This window comes from Peromyscus californicus, unplaced genomic scaffold (genome assembly GCF_007827085.1).
Source record: "Peromyscus californicus insignis strain IS unplaced genomic scaffold, ASM782708v3 Scaffold_22__1_contigs__length_63687245, whole genome shotgun sequence".
In the NCBI taxonomy this organism is placed as follows: domain Eukaryota; kingdom Metazoa; phylum Chordata; class Mammalia; order Rodentia; family Cricetidae; genus Peromyscus; species Peromyscus californicus.
The window spans coordinates 38,364,260-38,389,296 of record NW_026294525.1 but is presented as its reverse complement, the minus strand read 5'-3'; the positions used below and the strand labels follow the sequence as shown (position 1 = coordinate 38,389,296).

The 25,037-nt window shown below is 43.5% G+C and overlaps 1 protein-coding gene and 1 long non-coding RNA gene across 3 annotated transcripts in view; one reads left to right on the top strand and one right to left on the bottom strand.

Moving 5' to 3' along the window:
- Positions 1-12,900: 12,900 nt before the first annotated feature.
- On the bottom strand, positions 12,901-16,652 carry LOC128118555 (uncharacterized). Its single transcript, XR_008221256.1, has 2 exons — positions 16,132-16,652; positions 12,901-13,246 (listed from the first exon to the last, which is right to left on the bottom strand). It is a non-coding gene; the product is annotated as an uncharacterized LOC128118555 (long non-coding RNA).
- Positions 15,573-25,037, top strand: part of Tpd52l1 (TPD52 like 1) — a 101,177-nt gene continuing 91,712 nt past the window's right edge. Inside the window, exon 1 of one of the 2 annotated variants that reach the window (XM_052751292.1) lies at positions 15,573-15,832. In XM_052751292.1, the coding sequence (XP_052607252.1) occupies positions 15,814-15,832 (19 nt within the window). In that variant the 5' untranslated portion in view covers positions 15,573-15,813. The remainder of the gene's footprint in view (positions 15,833-25,037) is intronic. The other variant, XM_052751291.1, reaches the window with a different exon arrangement.

The following is a 25,037-nucleotide window of genomic DNA, read 5'->3' as shown; positions in this document are numbered from 1 at the left end:
ATATTAAACACGTGACTGCAGCAAGTTACAGACACCCTTGCCTCAACTAGGAAACTTCAAGCTGCTACCAGTGGCTGCCCTGGTATGCCCATGACTGACTGGATGTGAGGCAGTACTTGCAATGGTCATTGGGAAAAGCAGAGGACGGTGGGTTGGCCCGATGGGAAGTCACTATTTTTCCTATAACAGAAGCCACGACATATTAACCAATTCTCTACAAAACTCAAAGTATGTGTGTTCATGATTTGGTTTGTAGTGTGTGTGTGTGTGTGTGTGTGTGTGTGTGTATGTGTGTGTGTGTGTTTGTGTGTGTGTGTGTGTGTGTGTGTGTGTGTGTGAGAGAGAGAGAGAGAGAGAGAGAGAGAGAGAGAGAGAGAGAGAGAGAGAGAGAGAGAGAGAGAGAGAGATGTTTTGAGATAAGTAGGTTGGAGATCAGGGGAGGTGAAATAAAAGTTAATAAAATGGAAAGTAAATCTCTGATATATAAGAGTAAAAAAAAAATGAAGTTTTTTTTCCCCTGCAGGATATTGAATTTTACAGCCAGCCTGCTGATTCGTGTTTGCTTTCCGACTGATTGCATTCATCGTTCAGAGTGGCTTCTCTGTTCCTTTGACAAACAGTTGTGGGGTAATTTTGAATTTCCCATTCTGGGCTGGCTAGACTGTCTCACTGTCTGAGAGCTCCTGCTGTTTGTAAGATTGTGTTAATCTCTTTCATTTTTTTAGTGAATATTATAAACTGTTGACCCAGCTCACGAGCAGAACAGCCTTTCTTTTCCTCCAGTGGAAAAACAGATGGATTAATAAATAGAATAGATATGCAGAAAGTGAAGCATTCTAGCAGGGATGTAAGCAACATATTCAAGAGGAGGTCAGCATGTTTTCTTTTAAAAATTATTCCATCAATGTCATGCAGACTTCAAGTAAATTTCATTCATTAACTTCGGCTAATTTTTATTTTCACTGATTATTGCTAATGTGTTGTTATAATGTGAGTCATAGAGTGAACTATGGCATTAGTTTTTTATAGAAATCAAGATAATTAGAAAGCTGTAGCAATTTGGCAGGGCAGATGAGAACAGAGGCAGAGAAACTTAATTGGGTTTCATATTCTAACTGTTGTTAACCAGTTAAATAATCTAAGACTCAGACTTTTTCTCTGCTACAGCAAGAACATTAATAACCAGTGTCTAAGGAAAATTTATACATATGCTCATAAACATCTTTACCTTATGTATATATGTGTGTGTGTGCACATATAGGCAGTTATTGTTTTAAAACTGTCCAGAAATTGCTGTTTGCTTAAATTAGTATTATTGCTTTAAAAGAAAATGTGTACATTTTTGTATAAGCAAGAATGTTTTTAGTAGACTTTCATTGTGATAATAGCAAACTGGAAACAACATTTGAGAATGGACATACAAACTGTATTACTTATTTAGCTCAACCACAATGTCACATGTATTCCTTTTCTTTGTGTCACTAAACACTGCCAAATATTTATTTTACTCATTAGGAAAGTTGTATGCTCACTAAAGGGTCAGAGGTCAAGCCATTCCCCATCTACCAACTCAAACATCTCTTGTTAACAAGCAATGTTTCCATTGGCCTGTTAAAAACAGGCAATGTCCTTCAAGTGTGCTTGAAATTCATTTTTCTTCCTAACCTTTCCGTTTTTTATTTTTATTATTATTTTTTAAATTTTTATTATTTGAGAACCCACTTTCCCATGATTCTATCTTCTTTTTATTATTCTCTGTTTTCAACATTTTTAGGCTGCATTCCCAAGCAACCTGACTCCAGTAAGACCCAGCCCGGCACGCCCAGGCCACTACCAGCCTCACACCGTCCACGGGCCCTCTTGAACTCTCTCTTCAAACTTCTTTTCAATTTTCCCTCACAGTACTTGTTGACTATCGGTCTTGTGCCAGTATTTAGCCTTAGATGGAGTTTACCACTCGCTTATACTTCCTGCCTGGCTACTGGCCAATCAGCATTTATCAACCAATCAGAGCAATACATTCACAGCATACAGAACATCCCACAGCACCTCCCTTTTCTGTCTGGGGTTTAACTTTAACATAGTAAAATTACATATAACAAAACAATTATCAAGCCAGAATTACAGTTATAATATCTAGTCTATTTGTATTTGACAAAATTAAAGAAAATATTCCATCTAGCCTATATTTGTGAGTCTGACGTTTTATATCTAATTAATCTTTTATCATAACCAAGGAAAATTATAACTATCTAGTCTTCAACTACATCAAAGACCTCAGAAGGATATAATATTACCTAAGTAAACAGGGAGAGCATTTCCAAAAATTGTAAGCAACTTTCAAAAATCTAGAATGACAGAGATGCCAGCCTGCCATCCAGGGACAGCATGTAACAGCATACAGGTAAAGTCAGGGAACTCGTGGCAACATATAGATTAACAGAAATGGGCTGAGTTTAAATGTAAGAGCTAGCCAGTGTTAGGCCTGAGCTAATGGCAGAGCAGTTTTAATTAATATAAGCTTCTGAGTGATTATTTTATAAGCGACTACAGGGTCCATGGGGCTGGGCAGGACCAGAGAAAACTTCAGCTACAAACATTAATTTATTTGATTGTTTTTCTAGGGATTGATCTCATGGCTTTATGCACGAACGCTGTGACACTGAGATACACTCCCAGCTCTTGGAATCATAATCTTAAGGAACATTTAGTGATTCTCTAAGGACATGCATCATTGTATTTACTTATTCACTCATAGCTTGAGACATACCTTATGACAAGTTTCCATGACTGTGATGTGCATAAAGTCATTTTCTGTCCATTGGAATGGTGTGAGGTTAGATCATGATGAGTGAGATTACATGATCAATTGTTAACTGTCAAAAGGATTTTAAATTATTTTCTCTCATTAATCATTTCATGGAATGCTACCATTGGGTTCGCGAATGGGACTATACTATTATAGAATACAGGGTTATCATTTCCAGTCTGTGTGAGCAATATCTTCTTGTCAGCTGTGCAAGCTGAAGTCTAGGAGACATCCATGACATTTTCATTTCATCCTCCCAATGCCACACCTTAGCTGTTGTTACTTGCAAGTATTTCCTCAGTTTCTCTGCTTTCCCATTTCAAACCCACCCTTGGCTTTTCTAACGTACTTCTTATCCTGCAACAGTTGCTTAACTATTAATAGTGTAAAGGCAGAGTACAGACTGAATCCTGTGTATGTGCTGTATACAACGTGACCATCTAAACAAAACAGCCACCATCCACACCAGATGAGCCTTGTTTGCCTACAATCTGCACGATCAGGCCTGTGTACTGGTGGTATCCCTCACAGACGGTAGAGCTGGGGAGGGTCCTCACAGCTATTTGTACAGAATTCTACCCTAACCACCCATGGCCTCAATGTCTCAGGAGGTGCTAGAGTATATCGACTGAGAGATACATCTATGCAGCCTCAAGGAAGCCATCATCCATGCCAGATGAAGACTCTCTAGTGCCAGCTTGTTGGCATCCTCCACACTCCTAAAAGTAGCCATACTCTTCTAAGTAAGAGCACTTAGCTCATTGGTGACCCAGAGTGAATTTGATGGAATCCTGCTCTAAACATTATTCATGTCCTCCCAGGGAAGGAATTCTCACCAGTGCTCCCCACCCAGTTCTATCAAAACATTACATGTGTACCAGTGTGGTATCAGAGTGTTTGAAAGTAAAATGCTACAGAACTGATAAAAGCCCAGTGTGCTCCTGTTGGGTCCTATCCCTTTCCTTCCTTCACATGATCCAGAAATGTCTACCCCCACACCTGAATAACATTTATATTGTTGATATACACGCCTTTCTAGACAAGTCCAACCTTGGAACATTGCAATACAAGATTACCTACAAAGTTCACGCTTGTGACAAATGAGTTAAAAAACCAAACACTGCCCCACAAGAAATCTCCCAACGCTTTAAACAGGTTTACAACTTTTCATTACACTGCGTTCAAAGTTACCCCTGCAGCAAACATTGACTTGCATATTTTCAAACTTTATAGAAAAGAAGTACAGCCAACCTTTTGAAAGGGACTGTTGTTAGATCACTATTATATTTTCTAGATGTAACTATGGGAATATTTGAAATTATAACTAGTTATTTCTGATGCTTGTAGTGGTTCACACAAATATGTAATGCCTGCTTATCCAGTTCATGTGGATGGACAATTACATGTGTGGAAATTTTGGTTATTATAGGCAGTGCATGTGTCCTTTCGCACAGGATTAAGGAAGGGTTCTTCCGACTCTGAGGTGGAGACCCAGACATAAGCTTGATGGATTGATGCTTCAAGACCTCCTCAACTTTGAATTATACTGCTCAGTTGTCTCCAATGCTGCCTGTGAATATGCAATATTATCTTGCCTAGATATGGGTTCACAGTTCTGGGATTTCCAGTGAATCTGAGCTGTAGTGATACATTTGTACCCTAATAAACTTGCCTGAGGATCAGAGGACAGACATAGAGGTCAGGCAGTGGTGGCACACACCTTTAATCCCAGCACTTGAGACCTCATGCCTTTGCTTGGGAAGCACACACGCCTTTAATCCTAGGAAGTAATATGGCAGGGCAGAGAAAGGTATATAAGGCATGAGAAAGCAGGAACTTGCTCTCTTGAGGCTGAGGATTTCATAGAGGTAAGAACTAGTGGCTGGCTGTTCTGCTTCTCTGATATTTCAGCTTTCACCCTGATATCTATCTGGCTCTGGGTTTTTAATTAAAAGACCTCTTAAGATTCGAACAACACTGAGCACTTTTCTTTGGGTCACAGGCCATTCCTGATTCATCATCTCATCACCTTTTCATTCTCAATCCTGTTGAGCAATGTGTAAGTGATTTGATGTGTGTGTGATTAACACATTCATTGACTTAGAAAATTCTATTATCAAATGGTGACTTTTACCCTGTGTCTTAGTTACTGGTCTGTTGCTGTGAAGAGACACCATGACCAAGACAACTCTTATAGAAGAAAGCATTTAATCGGGGACTTGTTCACAGTTTCACAGGGTGAGTCCATTATCATTATGTCAGGGAGAAGCAGTAGCTGAAAGATCTTTACATCTTATCCACAGGCAGCAGGGAGGAAGAGAGAAAGAGAGGGAGGGAGAGAGAGAGAGAGAGAGAGAGAGAGAGAGAGAGAGAGAGAGAGAGAGAGAGAGAGAGACTGGGCCTGGGGTGGGCTTTTGAAACCTCAAAGTTGACTCCCATTGACACACCTTCTCCAACAAGACCACACCTCCTAATCCTTATAATCCTTCTCAAATGGTTTACCAACTAAGAACCAAACATTCAAACGTAAGAGCCTATCCCCCCATTTTCATCAAAACCACCACAAGGGTCGTGCACATAGCAAAAGACCCCTGAAAGGCTGTCGTTTCTGGGTTGCACAGTTGTGCTGTGTAGTTTGATTCTGTTGGTGCCTTAAACCCCAGCAGGCCGTGCCTTTCATTATCCGAGACAGCCAACAGCTGTCTTGCTTACTCCCTCTCCTGCCATTTTTAATAATTGCACCACACTCTACACTTCTGGCTTTTCATCAAATTCAGTTTCCTTTTGTCTGAGTAACAACCTTTGCTGTCTTCTCTGAAAATCTGACCATCAGCGTTCATGAATCAGTGTGATCTGCCTATAGTATTCCGCTGTTTTCGTTAGGTGGTTTCTTAATCACCTGTGTATTCTCATTTAAAACCTTGACTGATACACACACACACACACACACACACACACACACAGACACACACACATGCACGCACGCACACACGCACGCACACACACGACACACTCCTGGGTTTGGCTTGCTTTCACTTAATTTAGGACATCTCTATTTGTACTCATCGGCTGTCATAATTTTCTTTCCTAGGAATACTCTTTTTAAAAGTTTTTGTTTTTGCTTTTGTTTTGAGTGAGAGTCTGACTATATAGCTCTGGCTAGCCTTGATCCTCCGCCTCTGACTTCCCAGCTCTATAATTACATACCTGTGCCGTTACATCCAGCTTCTAGGACTCTTGCTAAGTTTTGATAGTAAGGCTATAGCTATCTAAGGCCCAAAGTCTGGCAACTTCACCCTTTCCATGTTCATGAGGTTCAGGATGTGTCATCCTGAAATATGATTGTGTCACCCCCAAAATAGGACCCTTTGGCACACAGATTATTTTGAGCTAAAAGAAACCGAAAACTAACCAAATCAGGAAAAGGCTTTTGCCTTCCTCTCAGCTGTCAAAAAACAGACTAAAGAAAATTTATATCCACGAAGGAGATTGTCCTTGATGAGACTGTATAACTAGAAACACCACTCTCTATCCAACAGTGCAACATTTAGTCACAATGCGTTTCTTCCCCTCTCGCTCCTACTGTGTGTCTCAGCCACTCCCAGAGCCTTATCCTTTCTGTAAGATGTAAGACATGTAAATTTTAGTCACCTGGCTATTTATTTCAGTCTCATAGTTTTTGAGGGGACCCCCGTGCATAGAATATAATTTAAATTGTTTTTCTCCTATGAGTCCATATTGTCTCAATTTAATTTTTTACTCTCCTGTGCCACTCTTCTCTATATTTTTTTAAAACTATTTTCTAATCAGCTAATTTTGGTTTTTCTTGACAAACTAAAGCCTTAGTTCTTTTTCTTTCATTTTATTTATGTGTGTGCGCGTGTGTGCAAGCAGGTATGTGATGTGTCACAGAGTACTTGGAGGCCAGACTATAACCTGTGGGAATCCATTTCCTCCTTCCACCTGGGTATCAAATTCAGGTCCTCAGTCTTGGTAGGAGGCGCCATTATCTCATGAGCCTTCCAGCCTGCCCCAAAGCTTTAACTCTCTGAAGTTAAACACATACTTTTTCACTTTATAATTTATTTTTATTACAATTAAAATTTGAACACACTCCTCAAACCTCAAAACAATAAATATCCAATTATATTTTCTATTAACCTTTTTTTATAATTTAAAAGTATTTGATATTTTCACTCATAAAAATTAATCTTGAGGTCTGAGGGAGATGAGTGCATAGACTGATTTTCTTTCAAAATTCCTCATCAGAACCTTAAAGGAATGCTAAAATTTCTTGGATTTTTGCCACTCTTTCCTACCCCATTTAAAAATAATTCTGCCAAAATTTTGTTTAGTCCTAGTGACTAAAAATCCTCATTAGTAGGAAATGATTTCTTCATGCCTGAGCAACTTTTAAAAAATGGAATTGGCCGGGCGGTGGTGGCGCACGCCTTTAATCCCAGCACTCGGGAGGCAGAGCCAGGCGGTTCTCTGTGAGATTGAGGCCAGCCTGGACTACCAAGTGAGTTCCAGGAAAGGCGCAAAGCTACACATAGAAACCCTGTCTCGAAAAAAAAAAAATGGAATTGATAAATTAAATGAAAAGCAACTGTTTACTGGAACAACAATATCAAATTCAGTGGATATTTTTTTTTCCCCCACAGTGCACACTTGACTAGAGTAGATCAGCGTAAAACATCTCATCCCAGAGCTGACTGTCATTTAGCACTACTTGAGACGTGTTTGACTCACTTGCTTTTCCAAGTGAATTTGTTTATTGATTTATTGTAGGACCGTTCCCTGGAGAATGGAACTCTTTTTTCCACCCGTTATTCAAGAGTGGCTCCCGGGGGAGATCACATAAAGATGTATTCTGCATGAGTCTGCACATGCATTTGCTCTGCTGGCTTTATCCAAAAAGCAGATTAACAGGTTAGCTGAAAAATCGAAATGTGTGGTGCTTGTAGGAATTTTAAAATTCCAAATGATTCTTTTAAGCCATTGTTAATTATGGTTTGTTCTTCTTCTACAACATGATAAAATACAGGGAAGTCCACAGAATTTCAAATTCAAATTTAAAGTATTTCAGTTGTTTATAGTTTGTGAAATCAAAAATTCCCATTACTCACATAGTCTGTTCTCTAGCAGAGCTGATTTTCTGGCTGGACTGTAACCGAGGCAAAGCCTGCCCACCATGCCACCTCCTTGACTTTGGTGCAAACTGGTGTAGGAGCTTCTGAGCCCATGTTCAAGTTACATGCACAAATTAGAAAACTACTGTTGTACTGACTAGGCAGTTCCTAGCCATTTTTCACTGTCACTTATGATCTGTCTTGTCACCGTAGACAGCAGATGTGTGTCCTGTCTTTGAGATAGTGCCCACGTCTCTACTCATCGAAACAAATGTTCACCCTGGCTCCTTTAATACTCCTTAAGGCTCTTATTAATAATCTCCGTTATGCTCTATTAAACTTTTCTCTGCTTTTTCGGGGTCAATTACAGTGACTCTAGAACTGTACCTTGGTGTTTGAAAAAGAACCTTACAACAGCTGGCCTCTGTCTTCTCAGAATGGTACCATAATGGGCCTGGAGAGAAGGCCCAGTGGTTAAGAGCACTGGCTGCTCTTCCAGAGCACCCCGCTTCAATTCTGAGCATCCACAAGGCAGCTCGCAATTGTCTGCAATTCAGTTCCAGGGGATCTGACACCTTCACACCAATGCACATAAAAAAGGAATGGTACAGTGACATCCATCTGTCTAGAGGTTCGACTGTGCAAGGGAAGCCATTAAGCCAGCTGTCCTCCCATCAGCAAAGAACAAGAGAAGCCATTACAGCAATAGTGTGCCAACCAGCAAAGAGCCATCCTGAGGCCCTGACCAAATCACGCCTTTGTGTTGTGGGCTATTTGTACAATACGTGAAAATGTATTGTTGTGATGAAAAGCTGAATGGCCAACAGCTAGGCAGGAGGTACAGGTGGGACTTCCGCAGAGCTTTCATCATGAATAATGAGTCTCTGTGTGGTTATTTGGGGTCTGGCAGTCCTGGTAAAAAACTCTGCCTACATCTTTGAATAAACAAACAATTTTTTAAGAAGCAGGAATAAACAAGTCACGAGGTGTACAGTAGAGACCTTTGTCTTTTATTCTATCCTTATGTGTCTCCCCTTCGATGGATGGTCCCTATTTCCGTCACCTCTGCTATATTGTATGCCGACTAAGCTTGGCTGAAACAAGTTTTCTCCTCCCTCTCCCCCTCGTCTTCCACTGTTTTCCTGAAGATTCATGCATGCTAGGCACACGAAGCTGTATGCCGTCTGCCCTTTTAGTATTTTGTTAATGTTGAGACAGACTCTTATTTGCTCAGGTTGGCCTTGAACTCACTCTCTAGCCCAGGTAGATCATCAACATATACTCTTTCCACCTCAGCCTCCCAAGTAGCTGAGATCACAGACCTGTGCCCCCAGGTCCAGCTTCTTTCCATCCTAGGTGCTGCTTAAAGATCTGAACATTTTTAAAAAGTAACAGACACTAAGCAGCAATTATTATTTTAAAACTAAACAAAAATGCATGCATCCGGAGCCTATCTAGGAATTCTGTCTCTAATAATTACTTCCTAAGCCAAAGACCCAAATAAACACCAACCTTCCAAACTTCTTGGTTGCCTGTCTTTCAAGAAAAAAAGGTCGGACCTTGCAGAGCCTTGGTGCAGTGGGAAGGGGCTTGGACCTGCCTAGACTCAGTGTGCTGGGCTCTGCTGACTCCTCATGGGAGACCTTGATTTGGGGGATGTGGGGATGTGGGGTGGCTTGGGAAAGAGGGCTGGGGGAGGGAGGAGGGGGGTCTGTGGATAGCATGTGGAGTGAGTAGAAAATTCTTAATAAAGAAAAAAGAAAAAAGGTCGGATCAGGAGACTAACCAGTTCAGCATCAAGTGTGCCTCTCTGTGGGCAGATCTGCTCAATGAAAAAGGAAGCAAAACAGCAGGAAGAATTTCCAGCACTTTCCTCCTGCAGAGAGGGCCAGGGCAGTAACCACACCAGCCATTCTTCCTTCTCTTGCTGCTTAAGAAAGCGGCGAAGCACTGGAGAATGGCTTAGTGTTTATGGGCATGGACTGCTTCTCCAAAAAGAGTACCCGAGGTCAGTTCCCAGCACCCATGTGGAACTGTACACAGCAGTCTATAACTCCGGCTCCAGGGTATCTGATGCCTCTGGCCTCCAAGGGCATCTGCATTCACTTGTACACATGTTCACACACACATACCATTAAAATAATAAAATAGATCTTAGAAATTAAAGCTTTGTTGACAAAGCATCTGCGTAAGAAGCAGGTGACATGGGAGAATTCCAAGAGCTCTTGGTGGGAAAGAAGGCAACCCTGCCCCCCACCATCCACCCCGAGGCTGCTGAGACGCCATTTTCTGTAGGTGTTCCTTCAGCACATGGCAATCATTTCTTCCTATAATGGTTCAGTCTTCAAGACAGAAACGAAGGTGTGGCTCTCGCCTGGAAGACACTTTGCCTTTGAGGTTACTGTGACAATGTGTGCAAAACACTTTAGGTTGTCAGAGTGTTAGAGCTGCTATAGGCTAGATGTCCATGATGTCCTTAAACATCCTACCCACAACAAAGAATTATTCAGGAAGTGTAAAGGTCAGCAAAACACCGCATTGAAACTTTTAAAAGCCTGTGTACTTTAGAGACTGCAATTTGAAAGTGACTAGATAGAGAATAGTCTTAGAGGTGTAACCCTTAGTACACAGGATACTGAGAATACAATTACATACTCTCTCTTTAATGAGGAGAAAGTACTTTATCCTCCGAATTGTCTGGACATTTATGTATAATTTACAGATTAGTGAATATGTCTAGAAATACTGGTGAACTTAGAAAAAACAAGGTTGGTTCACTAAGTGCTGGGTAAGGCATTTTATGTAATGTACTCAGTCTATTGTTGAGTCACAATTTCCTGAGGGATAGACATGAAATGATTGCATTTTCGTGGTAATTATTCCCTCAATTGCTTAATAGTGTCTGTCTTTCAGGCAGTTGATCCAGATTCACCTATCTCTGCAGTTTGGGGGCAATTATGTTAGAATGTCATTTACGTGATTTAGCTGTCTTTGTCTCAAAGTGAATCTCTCCAGCTTCTCTCAGAACATTCTCTCTCTCTCTCTCTCTCTCTCTCTCTCTCTCTCTCTCTCTCTCTCTCTCTCTCTCTCGTGTGTGTGTGTGTGTGTGTGTGTGTGTGTGTGTGTGTGTGTGTGTGTATGTGTGTGATTTTCAGGTCCTACTGCCCTTCTCCCTTTGAGGTAACAACAGTTCCTCTTTGCTACGTGAGCAGAGCGGGAAACACTGCAGGGAAGGGAAAACCCCAAGCGAATCCATGCTTTAGCCTGATGATGTTGAGAGATGCTTACTCACCAGCGACCCCCATAGACCCTGGTGAGCCCTAGGCCGACAGACAGCCTTTGTCCTTCTCATCTGGTGTTTACCTCACCTCTTGGTTCCCTATTTTGGTGGTCCTGACCTACACATCTCCCCTGGCCTCCATAGACAGCTGTGTGGCTGGTGGACGTCAATTCTCTATCCTCCCCAGAACTGGAAGGTTTGTAGCAATAGGAAAAAAAGCCATGATGGCCCTCTTCGGGAGCTCACGTGGTCTCTCCTCAGTTCCTTTTGCCCTATTCAGATGCACCAGCAGGTGAGGTCAACAAGTCCTTGGGAGGCCAAGGTCCAAGCCAGACACCAATTTCCTCTCCCTTTCTGTAGCCTCTCTTCTCTCAGTCGGGAATTCTGTGGCTCCACAAGCATCCTTTCACCAGGCCCCACATGAAGGAAGTCTGGCCCACTTGAGCATGGTGGGCATGGCTCTGGCAGGCCTTGTTCTTCTCCCCCATCCCCTCCGCCTTGCTAAAAACCATTAGATGACATTCCTAAAGCTAGCCCCCAAGGTCTATTCCCTTATCTGGCTACTTCCTCCTCCTAAGGCTGACTACCAAGGTCCAGCTATCAAAGAATTAAAGTCCATCAATCCAAAGCCCCCTTTGGCTCGCCTAATTAACATGCCCAATTAAAACTAAACTCCTCATCCTAACATGGGGTTTCCCCCTTTACCTTTATAAACCGTCATTTTCCTGTGTGCCCTATCTGTTTCCTCTCTATGCAGAGGAAGCCCTTTGTCCATTCAGGGACAGATATCCCTTCCCCCTCTGCCCTGTTCCCCTCCCCTTCTCCCTCATCCTCTACCTCCTGTCGTCTCTTATTCCTGCCCTCTGTCTCTCTGGGCAAATAAATCTCTTCTGTGCTGAGAACTTGGTCTTGGGGGTCCTGAACTGATACTTTTCCTTTCACCTCAGGATGTTTTTGGTTTGGTTCTCTCTCCCTTTAACTTCACAACTCACATGACACTCAGGGAAAGTCCCAGTTGTTTCTCTATCCTGCTGGAAGGGGCTGGAACTTATAAAAAGCACTCTGTCCATTACAGGGTTACAAAAAGCGGGAGTGGAAGGTCATCTTAGAACTGTCAGGTGCACGCCTTCTCTGGCACGGACTGAGACAGGACGGAGGGTGAGACACACAGATTGACGCATGTTTGGATCTTCTCCACTCACCTCTGCCTCCTCCAGGTTCTCTGCCCTCTCCCATTCCTCTGCATTTAGGGGCAAACATCTTTGCTCTTTCTTCTTGCATTTCTTTCTCTCTATGTCTATTTACCTGAGTGGCAGCATTTTCATTTAAACCAGAGAATCGGTTCCTTTCATCTTTGCTGTGGACGATGTCTGACAGTTGTTCTCAATCTTGGGAGAACATCAACATTATCCAGAGAGCTTTCTAAATATAAATTAAATGAGATTATCTGGAGTGTGAGCCCAGGAACAGAAATGATGCAAAGCCCCTCATTCAGTCCTCTCAGGGCACTGGGAATCAGTGCTTCAGAAACACGACAAAGGAATAGGAAATTGAGAACAAACACATCAATGAATACCACCAAATGCAGAAAGCCAGGCGCAGACAGGTTAAGAAACTTACATTCGGCTGTACAGATGGCATTTTTCAGAGAGAGTGGGACTCTATCGGCACCGCAAAGCTCTGGTTCTCTATCTCTTTATTAGTTGGGACTCAGAACAACAATATTTTTCCTGTCCTTTCCAATCTCTCATCTCATTTCTCTTCCCCACCCCATCCCATGGACACTCTCAGCACTGTGCATTATCAGTGGCCTAGAGATTCTTCAGGCCAGTTCCCCTTCCCTTTGGACACCGACGCCGTCCGCTTCATCAATGCCTCTTCAGAATGACCCCCTCAGAGTGGTCCAGAATGCGTTGACTCAGACTCACAGCTGGGTGTTGAGCTCCATGTGTAGTGGCTCAAAAGATGAGGAACATGAGGGATGAGCTGACCGTTTGCTTAAGATGTTCAAGAAGCCGAGGAACTCTGTGATCGTAAGAGGAAAAGAAGGAAAGATTTGAACTGTCAGCCTCTTACGTGTTGACTTGAGTCATAGTCTCTCAGCTAAGCCACAGGTTGGTGGTGGTATGGTTTGAAGGTAAAACGGTCTCCAGAAGTTCATGTGTTAGAATGCTGTCTCCAGCTGGTACTGCCAACTTGCAAGACCGTGGAATCTTTGAGTGGAGGGGTTTAGACTGGAGGAAGGGAGTAAGAAAGGCAGGCCTTGTGGGTTATAGCCAAGCCACATCCGATAGACTTGCTCTCCTCCCTCTCCCCCGCCCCCCTGGCCTGCTGAAACGCAAGCAAACAGCCTCACCCTTCTCCTGGTACAGACATATACACACCCCCTGTCTCTGCCATCGCAGGACATGTCCCCTCACATCTTATGACAAGACAAGGCTCTTCTTCTTTAAATTGCTTCTTGTCTGGTATCTGGTCACAGTGACAATAATGGTAACAAATACAGGGATAACACAACTTACATGGATAATTTGTCATGCTTCAAGACTCAGCTGAGGTAAAACAAATTTCCTCCCGAGGGTCTGATTAGTGAGGTCTTTAGCAGTGAACTCAGGCATACTGGGCTAGCCCTGCATGGCCCTCAGCACCTCACACTGCTTCATGAAGGCTCTGTTTATCTTTCCTTCTCAATAGATCATGAACTCTTTGAAAAGGACGGGAAGAATCATGTCCTTCATTTGTTGCCTTGGAATCTGGCCAAATCCCTGGCACACAGAATGAATGCCAAGTCTTATAATTATACAAAAAAAAAAAAAAATGACCAAAATGTCGAAGGGGCAGTAGCTTAAAGTTTTAGCAATCAGAATGAGTCAGAGTTCGGATGACGGTAGATGACTTAAGCAGAGTCAGGAACTACTTTTAGCTCATTTCAACAGCTGGGAGTCAACTATATATAACCCGATGTTTAATTTCCAGGATTAAGAAGGACCAGAACAACTGAGTAGATTCTAAGAGTGATTTAATCACCCAGTTGCCACTTTATACCTGTCTGGTCATTTTCACTAACAGTCCTTAGGGTAAATGTCATGGAAATGATTACATACCTGTGAGATCTTCAACACAAAACTGAGAAAAACAAAACAAACACTGACATGTTTGTGTACATGCCAAGGTTTTTTTTTTTTCATGGAAAAGTCTATGATTCCATTCATATTTATTAGGCTGGAACTTTGACAGTAACTTGGGTGTGGATAAAATATGGCTTACTGATTGCTTATTCGCTATCTTTCTGGACTTGTAAATCTGCTTGAGGCTCTTTGGCAGGAATTATGGGAGATTTACTACAATAACCATCTTCAACCTCACCAGATTTCCTCATCAACTTACTAAAGGAAGAGACTAACATTCTCTCACACAAACTATTCAAGACCAAGCATCAGAAAATGCTAGATTTTATTTCACGGAAGTTGGTGAGATGCTGAGAAGGGGGAAGGATTCCTGGTAGGTAGACTGGTAGAGGTGAGGTGTGAGCTGTAAGTCATACTCTCTGTTGGCTTTCCAATCAATCCCATCCTCAGACAAGCCTCAGCACAGGACTGAAGTTTTAGTCTTCGCTGAAAAGGACCAACTCAGCGGCACAGCCTACAAGGTTCTGGATAGCAAGGCATATGTCTTGTTAACGTGTCTTAGGTCTGTGTTTCTACGTTTTTCCTCACTTCAGATTTACTTCTAACACCGAACTCCGTTATCCGGGCACGTCTTTTTTGTCATTTGGAGTCAGAAACAGAAGTCTCAAAGTACTATAGTCCCCCCTGTCAGGAAGCCAGACAGGACTGCTCAACCTTATGATTTCAGCTCATTTTGTTGCTTCTGTTCCTTACTTTCCCGGGAGGCTGGATCCACGCACATCACTTGCATGCTGTTGAGGGTCCCTAAGAGCAATAGGGTGTGCTAAACTTTACAGCGGAAGTATACACATGACATAACCTTAATAAACTGCCTTTTGGTCCGAGTTATAGAGCTGTGTGCTCAATGTTAAATGAACCAACAACATTTTAAGGAAGGTTTCTTCAACAGGCATGTAAAAGAAAGTTATGTAATGGTCAATTGACAAAAATATGGCACTGGGGCTCCCAGGAACCTAACACTACTATCTCCACCGGGACCAATGGCTCAGTAACGTCCCCCTACACTCCCTACCTTCCTCTAGCCAAGGCATTTGCCCCTTGTATTGCCCGCCTCTGGGCCAAGTTGGTTGTTGATCAGGACATGCGTGGGTGCAGCGGGAGGGGAAGCCTCCCGCCGGGTGCGGCGAGCGGCCGGCAGGTGGCGCCCGATCCGTGGTTCTCGGCAGCGCTCCGTGGACCAGGTGGACTGGAAGGGGCGGAGGTAAGCAGCGGCGGCCAGCGGTGGCTGCTCGCCCGCAGTCCCCCGCCCCCTCCACGCAGTGCTCGCGACACGCGCGCCGGGAGAGGGCACGAGAGCGGCGGGGCTTCGCTGTCTCCCGAGCTCGGGCACCGCTGCCATCTGCTCTACGAGGCGTCCGCGCGTCGTCCCCCCCACCCGCGGCTCTCAGCTCCACGTCGGCCACCATGGAGGCGCAGGCACAAGGTGGGTGGTCGCCTGTCCCCCCTCCCCCGAGGTCTGGTCCTGAGGGGCACAGAGAAGACTCTCTTCCTGCACTAGCTAACTTTCCTCCTGGACCGACAAGGAGAGCCTTCGCCTACGGAACTCCGAGCCTACGCGCGCCTTCGGGATCACGCTTGCATCCCTAGCCTAACTCGGAATTTGCTGCGGGGCTGGGGACCAGGGAAGGGGCTGGGGACCCAGAAACCGAGTAGCCCTCCTGCAGAGATTGTGTCCCTCTCTGCACTACCCCTTCCCGCAGTCAGTCGTGCCCACTTCCTCACCATGGAGGGTGCCCAGAGGACCTGTTGTGCAGGCTCCGGATCGTTGCGCTCGTCTCCCCGGGGGTGGGGTGGGGAGCGGGTTCCTCGGGACTCCCGCCGTGGGCTCGCGTCCTTCGGTTCACAAGTGCGGGCGGGGGTGACGGGAACGCGCGGTAAGGTGGTGGCTCGGTGGAGACTCTGTGTCCCTGCAATGCAAGGGCTGAGGCAGGAGGATTGGCCTTCAAAGGCGAGAAAGCTTCACAAGCCCCCCTGACCTCCAGATTGATAACCGTATCCTGGGTTTCCGCGGTCAGCCATAGGTCTGCACCGCCCCAGCCGCACCGGGCGCCAGGCTTAATTAAGGGCTGGCCTCCTGCTCTGTGTGCTCCCGATGTCCGCTAGAGGAGTCCAAAGAACTCTAGAGGATCGTTTAAGAATAAGAGTAAATGATCAGATGTGGCCAGATGTGGAGCGAGGGACAGGGAGGAAGGAAGCACCCAGGAGTCCACTTTGGAAGCATCACGCAGAGGGAATGGGTTGCATTAACGCCATCAGGACCACTTTACTTCACACTAGGGAATTCTGTGGTGTCTTTTTAATACATCAAAGCCTTAAAAAAAAAAAAAAAAAAGTAAGGGGGTTCATGACCTCATACTCTTGTGTTCTAGAGGCAAGAGCGTCTCTGAGGGCAGTTTGGCAGTGTTTAGGTCTGGAGTCATTGAACTGGTTTGCTGCCAGGATCACGGTAGACCGAACAGCGTGAACCATACTCCTCATTGGTTCCATCAGCCAAGGTCCTGCCAGGGAGCTGCAGCTTCCAGTACCCCGTCCTCCATTATCTTAATAGCGAAGAAGATGCACCTTAAGGTGGAAGAAGTTGTTTATTAACTGTTAAGGAAATTGTAAGGCCCACTTAAAAGAGAGTCTTGTAATGGCGAAGTTTGGGCTCAACTCCCCAAAGCATGAACAAATGCGAATGTGTAGCCAGTGGGATATATGGGGTCAGTGGGTGCAGAATTACTCAGGGAAGCATCAGCAAGGAGTGAGAGGGATTCTGTCAAAATGCTTCTGGACTAACAAGATTCTTCCTTGAGGCAGGCCACGTGATCAGTCATGAGGCCGGGTGGGAGGGCGTCTGTGGAAGAGGAGGGAACTGCCCAGGTACTGAAGATGGTCTGGTGTGGAGGCTAAACTGACAGAACGGAGTTCTTTGAGGAAATCTGCACGAAACAAAAGCTTGCAGATGGGCCTTATAGAAGGTTCCTGCTGACTTCCGGCAAGCCGAGAGTCTTGGTTGTTGGTCAAATGCAAAAGCAGAGGTCCCCGTGGATGCCTTTGTGTCTGAACTGAAGCAGACACTGACATCATTGGAGCTTTCCAACCTGACTTTCCGATTAGAATGCATTTATCTATGCTAAAGTATTGATGGAAATTGGGTCCAGAGCCCTCCTAAAGACACCCAGATCTGTGCTGGAGAGATGGCTCAGTGATTAAGAGCCTGTACTGCTCTTGCAGAGGACCTAAGTTTGGTCCTATATCTACACCTACATCAGTGGCTCACAACTGCCTATAACTCCAACTCCAGAGGAATCAGATGCCCTCTTCTGGTCTCCGTGGATAATACACACACACACACACACACACACACACACACACACACACACACACACACACACACACAATTTAAAACATATATCAAAACCCAAGGACACTCAAATCTGTTGTATATCTGCATAAGACCTCTTATACATCTCCTGTATACTTTCAATTGTCTCCATATCATTCATAAAACTGATTCAACCAAATGTCATGAAAATAACTATCATATATATACACACAATAGTAAAAAGACTGTACGTATTCAAATAGTTTTTTTCAAGTATTATTTATCTGTACTTGACTGCATCCAACTTTGAAGAACCCATGGATATGGGGCCAAGTGGACTTGGGCTGATCCCATATCTGTCACTTTGGAATTCTTGGGGCCTAAGCATGAGTGTATTTGAAAGCTATCCAAGCAATTCTCTTATTCAATAAGGTAGGGAAAGAATTATATTAATTAAAAAGCACCTCCAAAAATTCTGAAGACATCTGAAACTGTAGACTAAGAACTACTGATGGTACTAGCTTGCTTTATCTGTGAGCAAATATTTCAGTGCTTTCTTTTTCCAAACACAGTATGGGGACGAAGAAAACCAGAATGTATTTCACCTTCATGCAACTTACAATAGAGGATGCGATGGATATTAGTCTAGCACTTACTTCACAAATTAAGTAAAATCACCACATATTAACGACAAGAAAGTGGACCACAATGAGAGCATAGACTTTAGACCTCGTTGTCAATAGTCAAGATAGTTTAGACTGTTTATTTTGTCTCTGTCTTGGTTCTCAATGTTTACTGTGTATTGACTCACACCAGGTACACAGCACCTAAGGAGGTGGGGAGAGTCGTCATGCCCATTTTGCAGAGGAGATGAGGCAGAAGCTAGAATCCTTGTGTATGGATCAACAGGGGAGGAGTGAAAAAGTTGGGGTTGTCAGTGCTCATCCCATCCAAACCCTGGACTTCTAAAGGAAAGATAAAACCTAAGTCTTAACTGCCTCTTTAGCTGCCCCATGACACTCTCCCCTCTGCCCTCATGGCTAGATGGAACTAGATTCTAAAATAACCCTGTGATTTCCGAGGTATAAGTTTCTGCCTGTGGTTTGTTTTGGAATTTTCTGGACTGGAGATGGTTTCTCTTTCTTCCCCTTTCTCCTTCTGCCTCTAAATCTAAAGGAAAGCAAATATGGATGAGCTCAGACCGGCCTCCAGTGACTAGAGCTCCTTCTTGCACACAGGTGCTGTAGGTGTGGGTTGTCCGTGTAGCTCAGAAACGCATAGGCAGGTCTTTGGAAGTCTCCTGTTGGAGTGAAATTCTCCAAAACGCACTCATTGGCTTGGTGAAAGAGTACAAGACAAGGAGATGCACTAAGGAATTCACAGGATGGGAGCGGGGTGGGAGATGGGGGGGTGAGGAGTTGGGTTTGTTATGAATTGTTAAGCGGTAGGGGCTGGCTAGCAGAGTGAAGTCAGAAACCCACAGGAGCACAGCGCTGCTTGCTGCTTTTCACTGGCCCTGGAGAAGTTTGCCTTCATAGAATGGATGCGCAGTCTCTGACATAGCATGGTTCCGGGGCAGGCGTTTCACCTTTACGGTGGTGTGCGAGAGATGGGTATTTAGTACTGTCTCCAAGTTCGAATTTTGATCTCAGACTTGTGATTCAGAACAGCATTTATTATGGTTTGGATATGAATTATCTCTCTGCAGTCTTGTGTGTTGAAGGCTTGATTTCTCTATGGTGTTTGCAACCACTGGGAGGTGGTTCAGTCATGAAGACTGGAGCCTAATCAATGTGCTACTCTGTTGATGGGTTCGTAATTCAATGGCAGGACTGGGGGTTAGTGGGAAGTTGGACCAGGATAAGGAAGTGGATTCCTGAGACTTTTCCGTTGAATGGAATCCTGCTCTGCTTCCTGCTTGCAATGAGGCTAGCAGCTGTGTTCCATAGGTGTTCTAACTGTGTTCCATAGGTGTTCTGCGTTCCACAGGTGTTCTAACTGTGTTCCACAGATGTTCTAACTGTGTCCCATAGGTGTTCTAACTGTGTTCCACAGATGTTCTAACTGTGTTCCACAGATGTTCTAACTGTGTTCCACAGATGTTCTGTGTTCCACAGGTGTTCTGTGTTCCATAGATGTTCTAACTGTGTGTGTTCCATAGGTGTTCTGTGTTCCACAGGTGTTCTAACTGTGTCCCATAGGTGTTCTAACTGTGTTCCATAGGTGTTCTGCGTTCCACAGGTGTTCTAACTGTGTTCCACAGATGTTCTAACTGTGTCCCATAGGTGTTCTAACTGTGTTCCACAGATGTTCTAACTGTGTTCCACAGATGTTCTAACTGTGTTCCATAGATGTTCTGTGTTCCACAGGTGTTCTGTGTTCCATAGGTGTTCTAACTGTGTTCCATAGGTGTTCTAACTAACTGTGTTCCATAGGTGTTCTAACTGTGTTCCACAGGTGTTCTAACTGTGTTCCATAGGTGTTCTAACTGTGTTCCACAGGTGTTCTGACTGTGTTCCATAAGTGTTCTAACTGTGTTCCATAGATGTTCTAACTGTGTTCCACAGGTGTTCTGACTGTGTTCCATAAGTGTTCTAACTGTGTTCCATAGATGTTCTGTGTTCCACAGGTGTTCTGACTGTGTTCCATAGATGTTCTAACTGTGTTCCACAGGTGTTCTGACTGTGTTCCATAAGTGTTCTAACTGTGTTCCATAGATGTTCTAACTGTGTTCCACAGGTGTTCTGACTGTGTTCCATAAGTGTTCTAACTGTGTTCCATAGATGTTCTAACTGTGTTCCATAGATGTGCTGACTGTGTTCCATAGATGTGCTGACTGTGTTCCATAGATGTGCTGACTGTGTTCCATAGGTGTTCTAACTGTGTTCCACAGATGTGCTGACTGTGTTCCATAAGTGTTCTAACTGTGTTCCATAGATGTTCTAACTGTGTTCCATAGGTGTTCTACTGTGTTCCATAGGTGTTCTAACTCTGTTCCATAGGTGTTGTGTTCTGTGTTCCATAGATGTTCTGTGTTCCATAGATGTTCTGTGTTCCATAGGTGTTCTAACTGTGCTCCATAGATGTTCTAACTGTGTTCCATAGGTGTTGTGTTCTGTGTTCCATAGGTGTTCTAACTGTGTTCCATACGTGTTCTAACTGTGTACCATAGATGTTCTAACTGCCACGACATTCTGCCCCATCACAACCCAATAGCACTAGAGCAAGCTGGCCATGGATGAAAGTGGCTGAAACCGTGAATCTAAATAATTTTTTTTCAAGCCACAAGTGGTTTCCTCAAAGTATTTTGTCACAGCAGAGTGCTACCTGGACCACAGTATTCTGATACTAGACCATGGCAGCCAGCTACAATTTCTAGTCAACCACTTGACATGGGAAATAGCTGACACTCTACAGTGAGCATGTTTTGCTCAGCTATGATGTTAATAGTTGAAATGGCTTCACATTCTTCTCATCATATGGCATTTTCAGTTTATGATGTTTGTATTGGGGCATAACCCCATGGTTATGAGAAACACCTGGAGAAAGGGAATTTGGATAGGAATGTATTATGCTCCTGAAACATGCAGCAGCCACTTCAAATGAATGTTCCTGATGTCTTTCAACTGTATCTTAGCATTTTATCTCTGCTTCTGAAGTCACAGAGCCTCCCCCATTCTGACTATGGTGAATCTCTGCCTGCCTGTGATAAAAACATGTGATTGTGTTAAGGGCTCACCTGTCTAAATCTGGCTAAATTAAACAATTCAAGAGCCTCACATTAACCACAACTCTAATGATAACTTTTTCATATGAATTAATATTCAAAGGTTCCAGAGTTTAGGATCTGGGGCCATTGTTCAGTCGACTGCAGTAAGTCCCCTTTCTAATCAAACACTTAACTTGGGAGAATTCCTGAAAGCCTATAAATGACACAAAGTTAATAAACGCTGAGTTCTTCCTACCTATTTGCAAATCCTATTAAAATGGCCGTGTCATATTGACTTATATTATAGTTTCCTCAAGACACTTATTTCAGAAAGACCTTACAACAACAGCTTATATGAATATACGAATAAAACACAAGTTAATATGAATTAATAAATATAATTAGATATACAAATAAAACACAAGTCAATATATAAATGAATGAAAGGAGATAAGGAAGGATATGAACAGAACATGAGGCCAGGAATGATGACTTGTGAAATGTACTCAATTGTGCAGTTTTTACTCTACGGAAAGTAAACTCTTTTTTTATAATTCCTTTACTTTACATGTGTGTGAACGCATATGCCATGCATACATGGGGCGGTCAGAGGACAATTTTCACGCCTTCTACCATGGGGTTCCCAGGGATTGGACTCCGGTCATCAGGCTTGGTGACAAGCATCTTTCTTTATCTGCTAGCCATCTAGCTAGTCCCCCCGAGAATGAGGACTTGCTTCATAAACAAAATAAGCCATTTTGTTGCAAAATAATATTCTTCCTTCAAATAACAACAGACTCCTATATGATTAAGTTTACATTTGGAGAAAATTTACATTTTATTCAATAATTTTATTTCATTTCAGGCAATATAATCATAAGCTTAAAACAATGGATTTTAACTGCTAAAATTTTGTAAAAATTAATGCATGTATTTATTTATTTATTTATTTTACAGGGGGGTTGTGCACATATGCCACAGTATTCTTGTGGAGGTCAGGAGACAATCGGTGGGAAGTGGTCCCCCTGCCATGTGGATTCTGGGGAGCAAACTCAGTTCATCAGGTGTCTTAGTTAGGGTTTCTCTTGCTGTAATAAAACACCATGACCCAAAAGCAACTTGGGGAGGAAAGGATTTATTTGGCTTACACTTCAGTAGTTCTGTTCATCCCTGAAGGAAGTCAGGACAGGAACTCAAACAAGGCAGGATCTCAGAGGCGGGAGCTGATGCAGGGGTCATGGAGGGGGACTGCGTACTGGCTTGCTTCCCCTGGCTTGTTCAGGCCACCTTCTTATAGAACCCAGGGATGGCACCATTCATCATGGGCTGGGCCCTCCCCCATTGATCACTAATTGAGAAAATGCCCTACAGCTGGATCTCATGGAGGCATTTCCTCAACTGAGGCTCCTTCCTCTGGTGACTCTAACTTGTATCAAGTTGACACACAAAACCAGCCAGTACGTCAGGCTTGGTGGCGAGTGCCTTCACCTGCTAAACCATCTCATTCGATCATATTATATATTCCTGTTGCAATTCAAACAGATCTCAAATCAGAACATAGTAATATTGATGTGGTACTCAGTTAGAGCCCATCTTGAATTGCTCTCCCAACACTATATAACAACTAATAAACATTTCAGAAAAATATTAATTTTAAATATTCCAGCAAATACGTATTGATAAGCACTTGGTTCCAGTAGACATCAGGGTATCTAAAGTTAAGACCCTGGAATCAGGGAACCCTGTCTCAACTTTAACTCTGTCAAACTTACCTTAAAATTCAACTGATTCCGGTGAGGTACTGGTTTCCCTGGGCCTCAGCTTCTTCATTATGTGGACCGAAGGTAATAACTCTAATGTGCTAGGATCACGGTGAAGCTTCAGTGAGTTAATTTATTCAAGGTACTTGAAATGGTGCCCTGTATAGGGTAAGCCCTTCAGGAATGTTCGTGGTTGCCTCTCTCAGCCCATGTGAAGACCTGCACATGCATTGTTTTATTGAAATGTGTAGTGACACCATAAGGTAGGTGTCTTTAGTTTTAACTCCTTTGCAGATAGGAAAGTTGAAGTGACGAAGACAAACTTCCATTCCTGTTCTGTTGAATTAGAAATACCTGCTTCCCCAGGGTACTCCACTGTCTCTCAGTGTAGACTCCACCACACCTTAAAGGGTGAGGCAAGGAGAGGTGGCAGAATCCATCACTATGAGTCAGTTCACAGAGCTGAAAGATGGCTTATTTCCACCCCAACCGGATTGTTAGAGAGCTAATTAGAACTAATCCACACCAAAGTTGATGATAATATTTCAGACACGTTATGCCCAGTTCCACACTGTGCACATTGAAAACTATATCAAACTTACAAGGGAGGTAATACTGCTTTCATTGTCTGGGTAAGGATACAGAATTGCAGGATGGTTACCCAACTTTCCTCATGTCTGGAAACTTAGAAATGTTGGAGTATGCCAATGCAGATGAGGAAATTTCACAGGGTCCTCCCCCTGGATGAAGAGCTACAGGAAATCAATGGCTGCTGAGAAAGTGGAGGATGAGTTTTCTCCAGAGATGAGCTTCCAGATAGGGTACACACACACACACACACACGTATACATACATGTATCTATGTGTGTGTATGTGTGTGTATATATATATATATATATATATATATATATATATATATAATTAAAGAAGAGAAGATCAAAAATTTGAGAGGGTGTGAAGGGCAGACATGGAAGGAGTTGGAAGCGTGGGGAGGGGGTAGAAATGATTTACATGTATGAAATTCTCAAAATATTTAAAGATTTAACTTAAAAAAGGTGTCAGAGCCTGGATTTGAAATCAGTTCGACTCCATACCTGAGGTGTTAGTTACTTTCTCTACCAGCCCCTCATGCTGCTGTGCATAGCAATCAGTGCGCCAAACTGCCAACGATGAACTCACTTTATATTCTGTACACTCAGAGCAGCTTTCGAAGGGCAGAAGTTAATTGCACTATTGATTCTGTACGTGGCTAGGGTCGAGGTCGTGGAATACGGCAGGTTGGGGGCTGGGGTTAGGAGCTTACTGTAGTCAGTCCAACTGACCACAGCATCTGCATTATTATGTTCTGATTGTGGTTAGAATCAGTTAGCTGGGTTTGCTTACATGAGGAAGATTTCTGAACATGGGCTTCATAGAAGCAGTACAGAGTTTTATCACTCGATCAAGGAATAGTCAGTTTAAGTAGTTTAAATGTTCCACTTGTTTGCCCATATCGATTGATAATAGTATTTTTTGGACTTTATGGGGTGTGTGTGTGTGTGTGTGTGTGTGTGTGCGTGTGTGTTGTATATGTATGTATGTGTATGAATGAGTGTATGCACATGTGTGTGTGTGTGTGGCCCAGCAGTTTTTCTCTATCACTCACCAATGTATTTTCAAAGCTAGGGGCTCTCACTAATCCACTGCTCACCATTTAGGCTAGACTGACTGTCCACCAAGCCCATGGGATCTGCTGCCTTCCATCACTGGGGTTACAGATGGCTGACATTCCACCTGGGTGCTCAGGACCTAAATCCAGGTCTCTATAATTGAATAGCAGGTAGTTTACCCATGGAGCCATCCCCAGATCCTC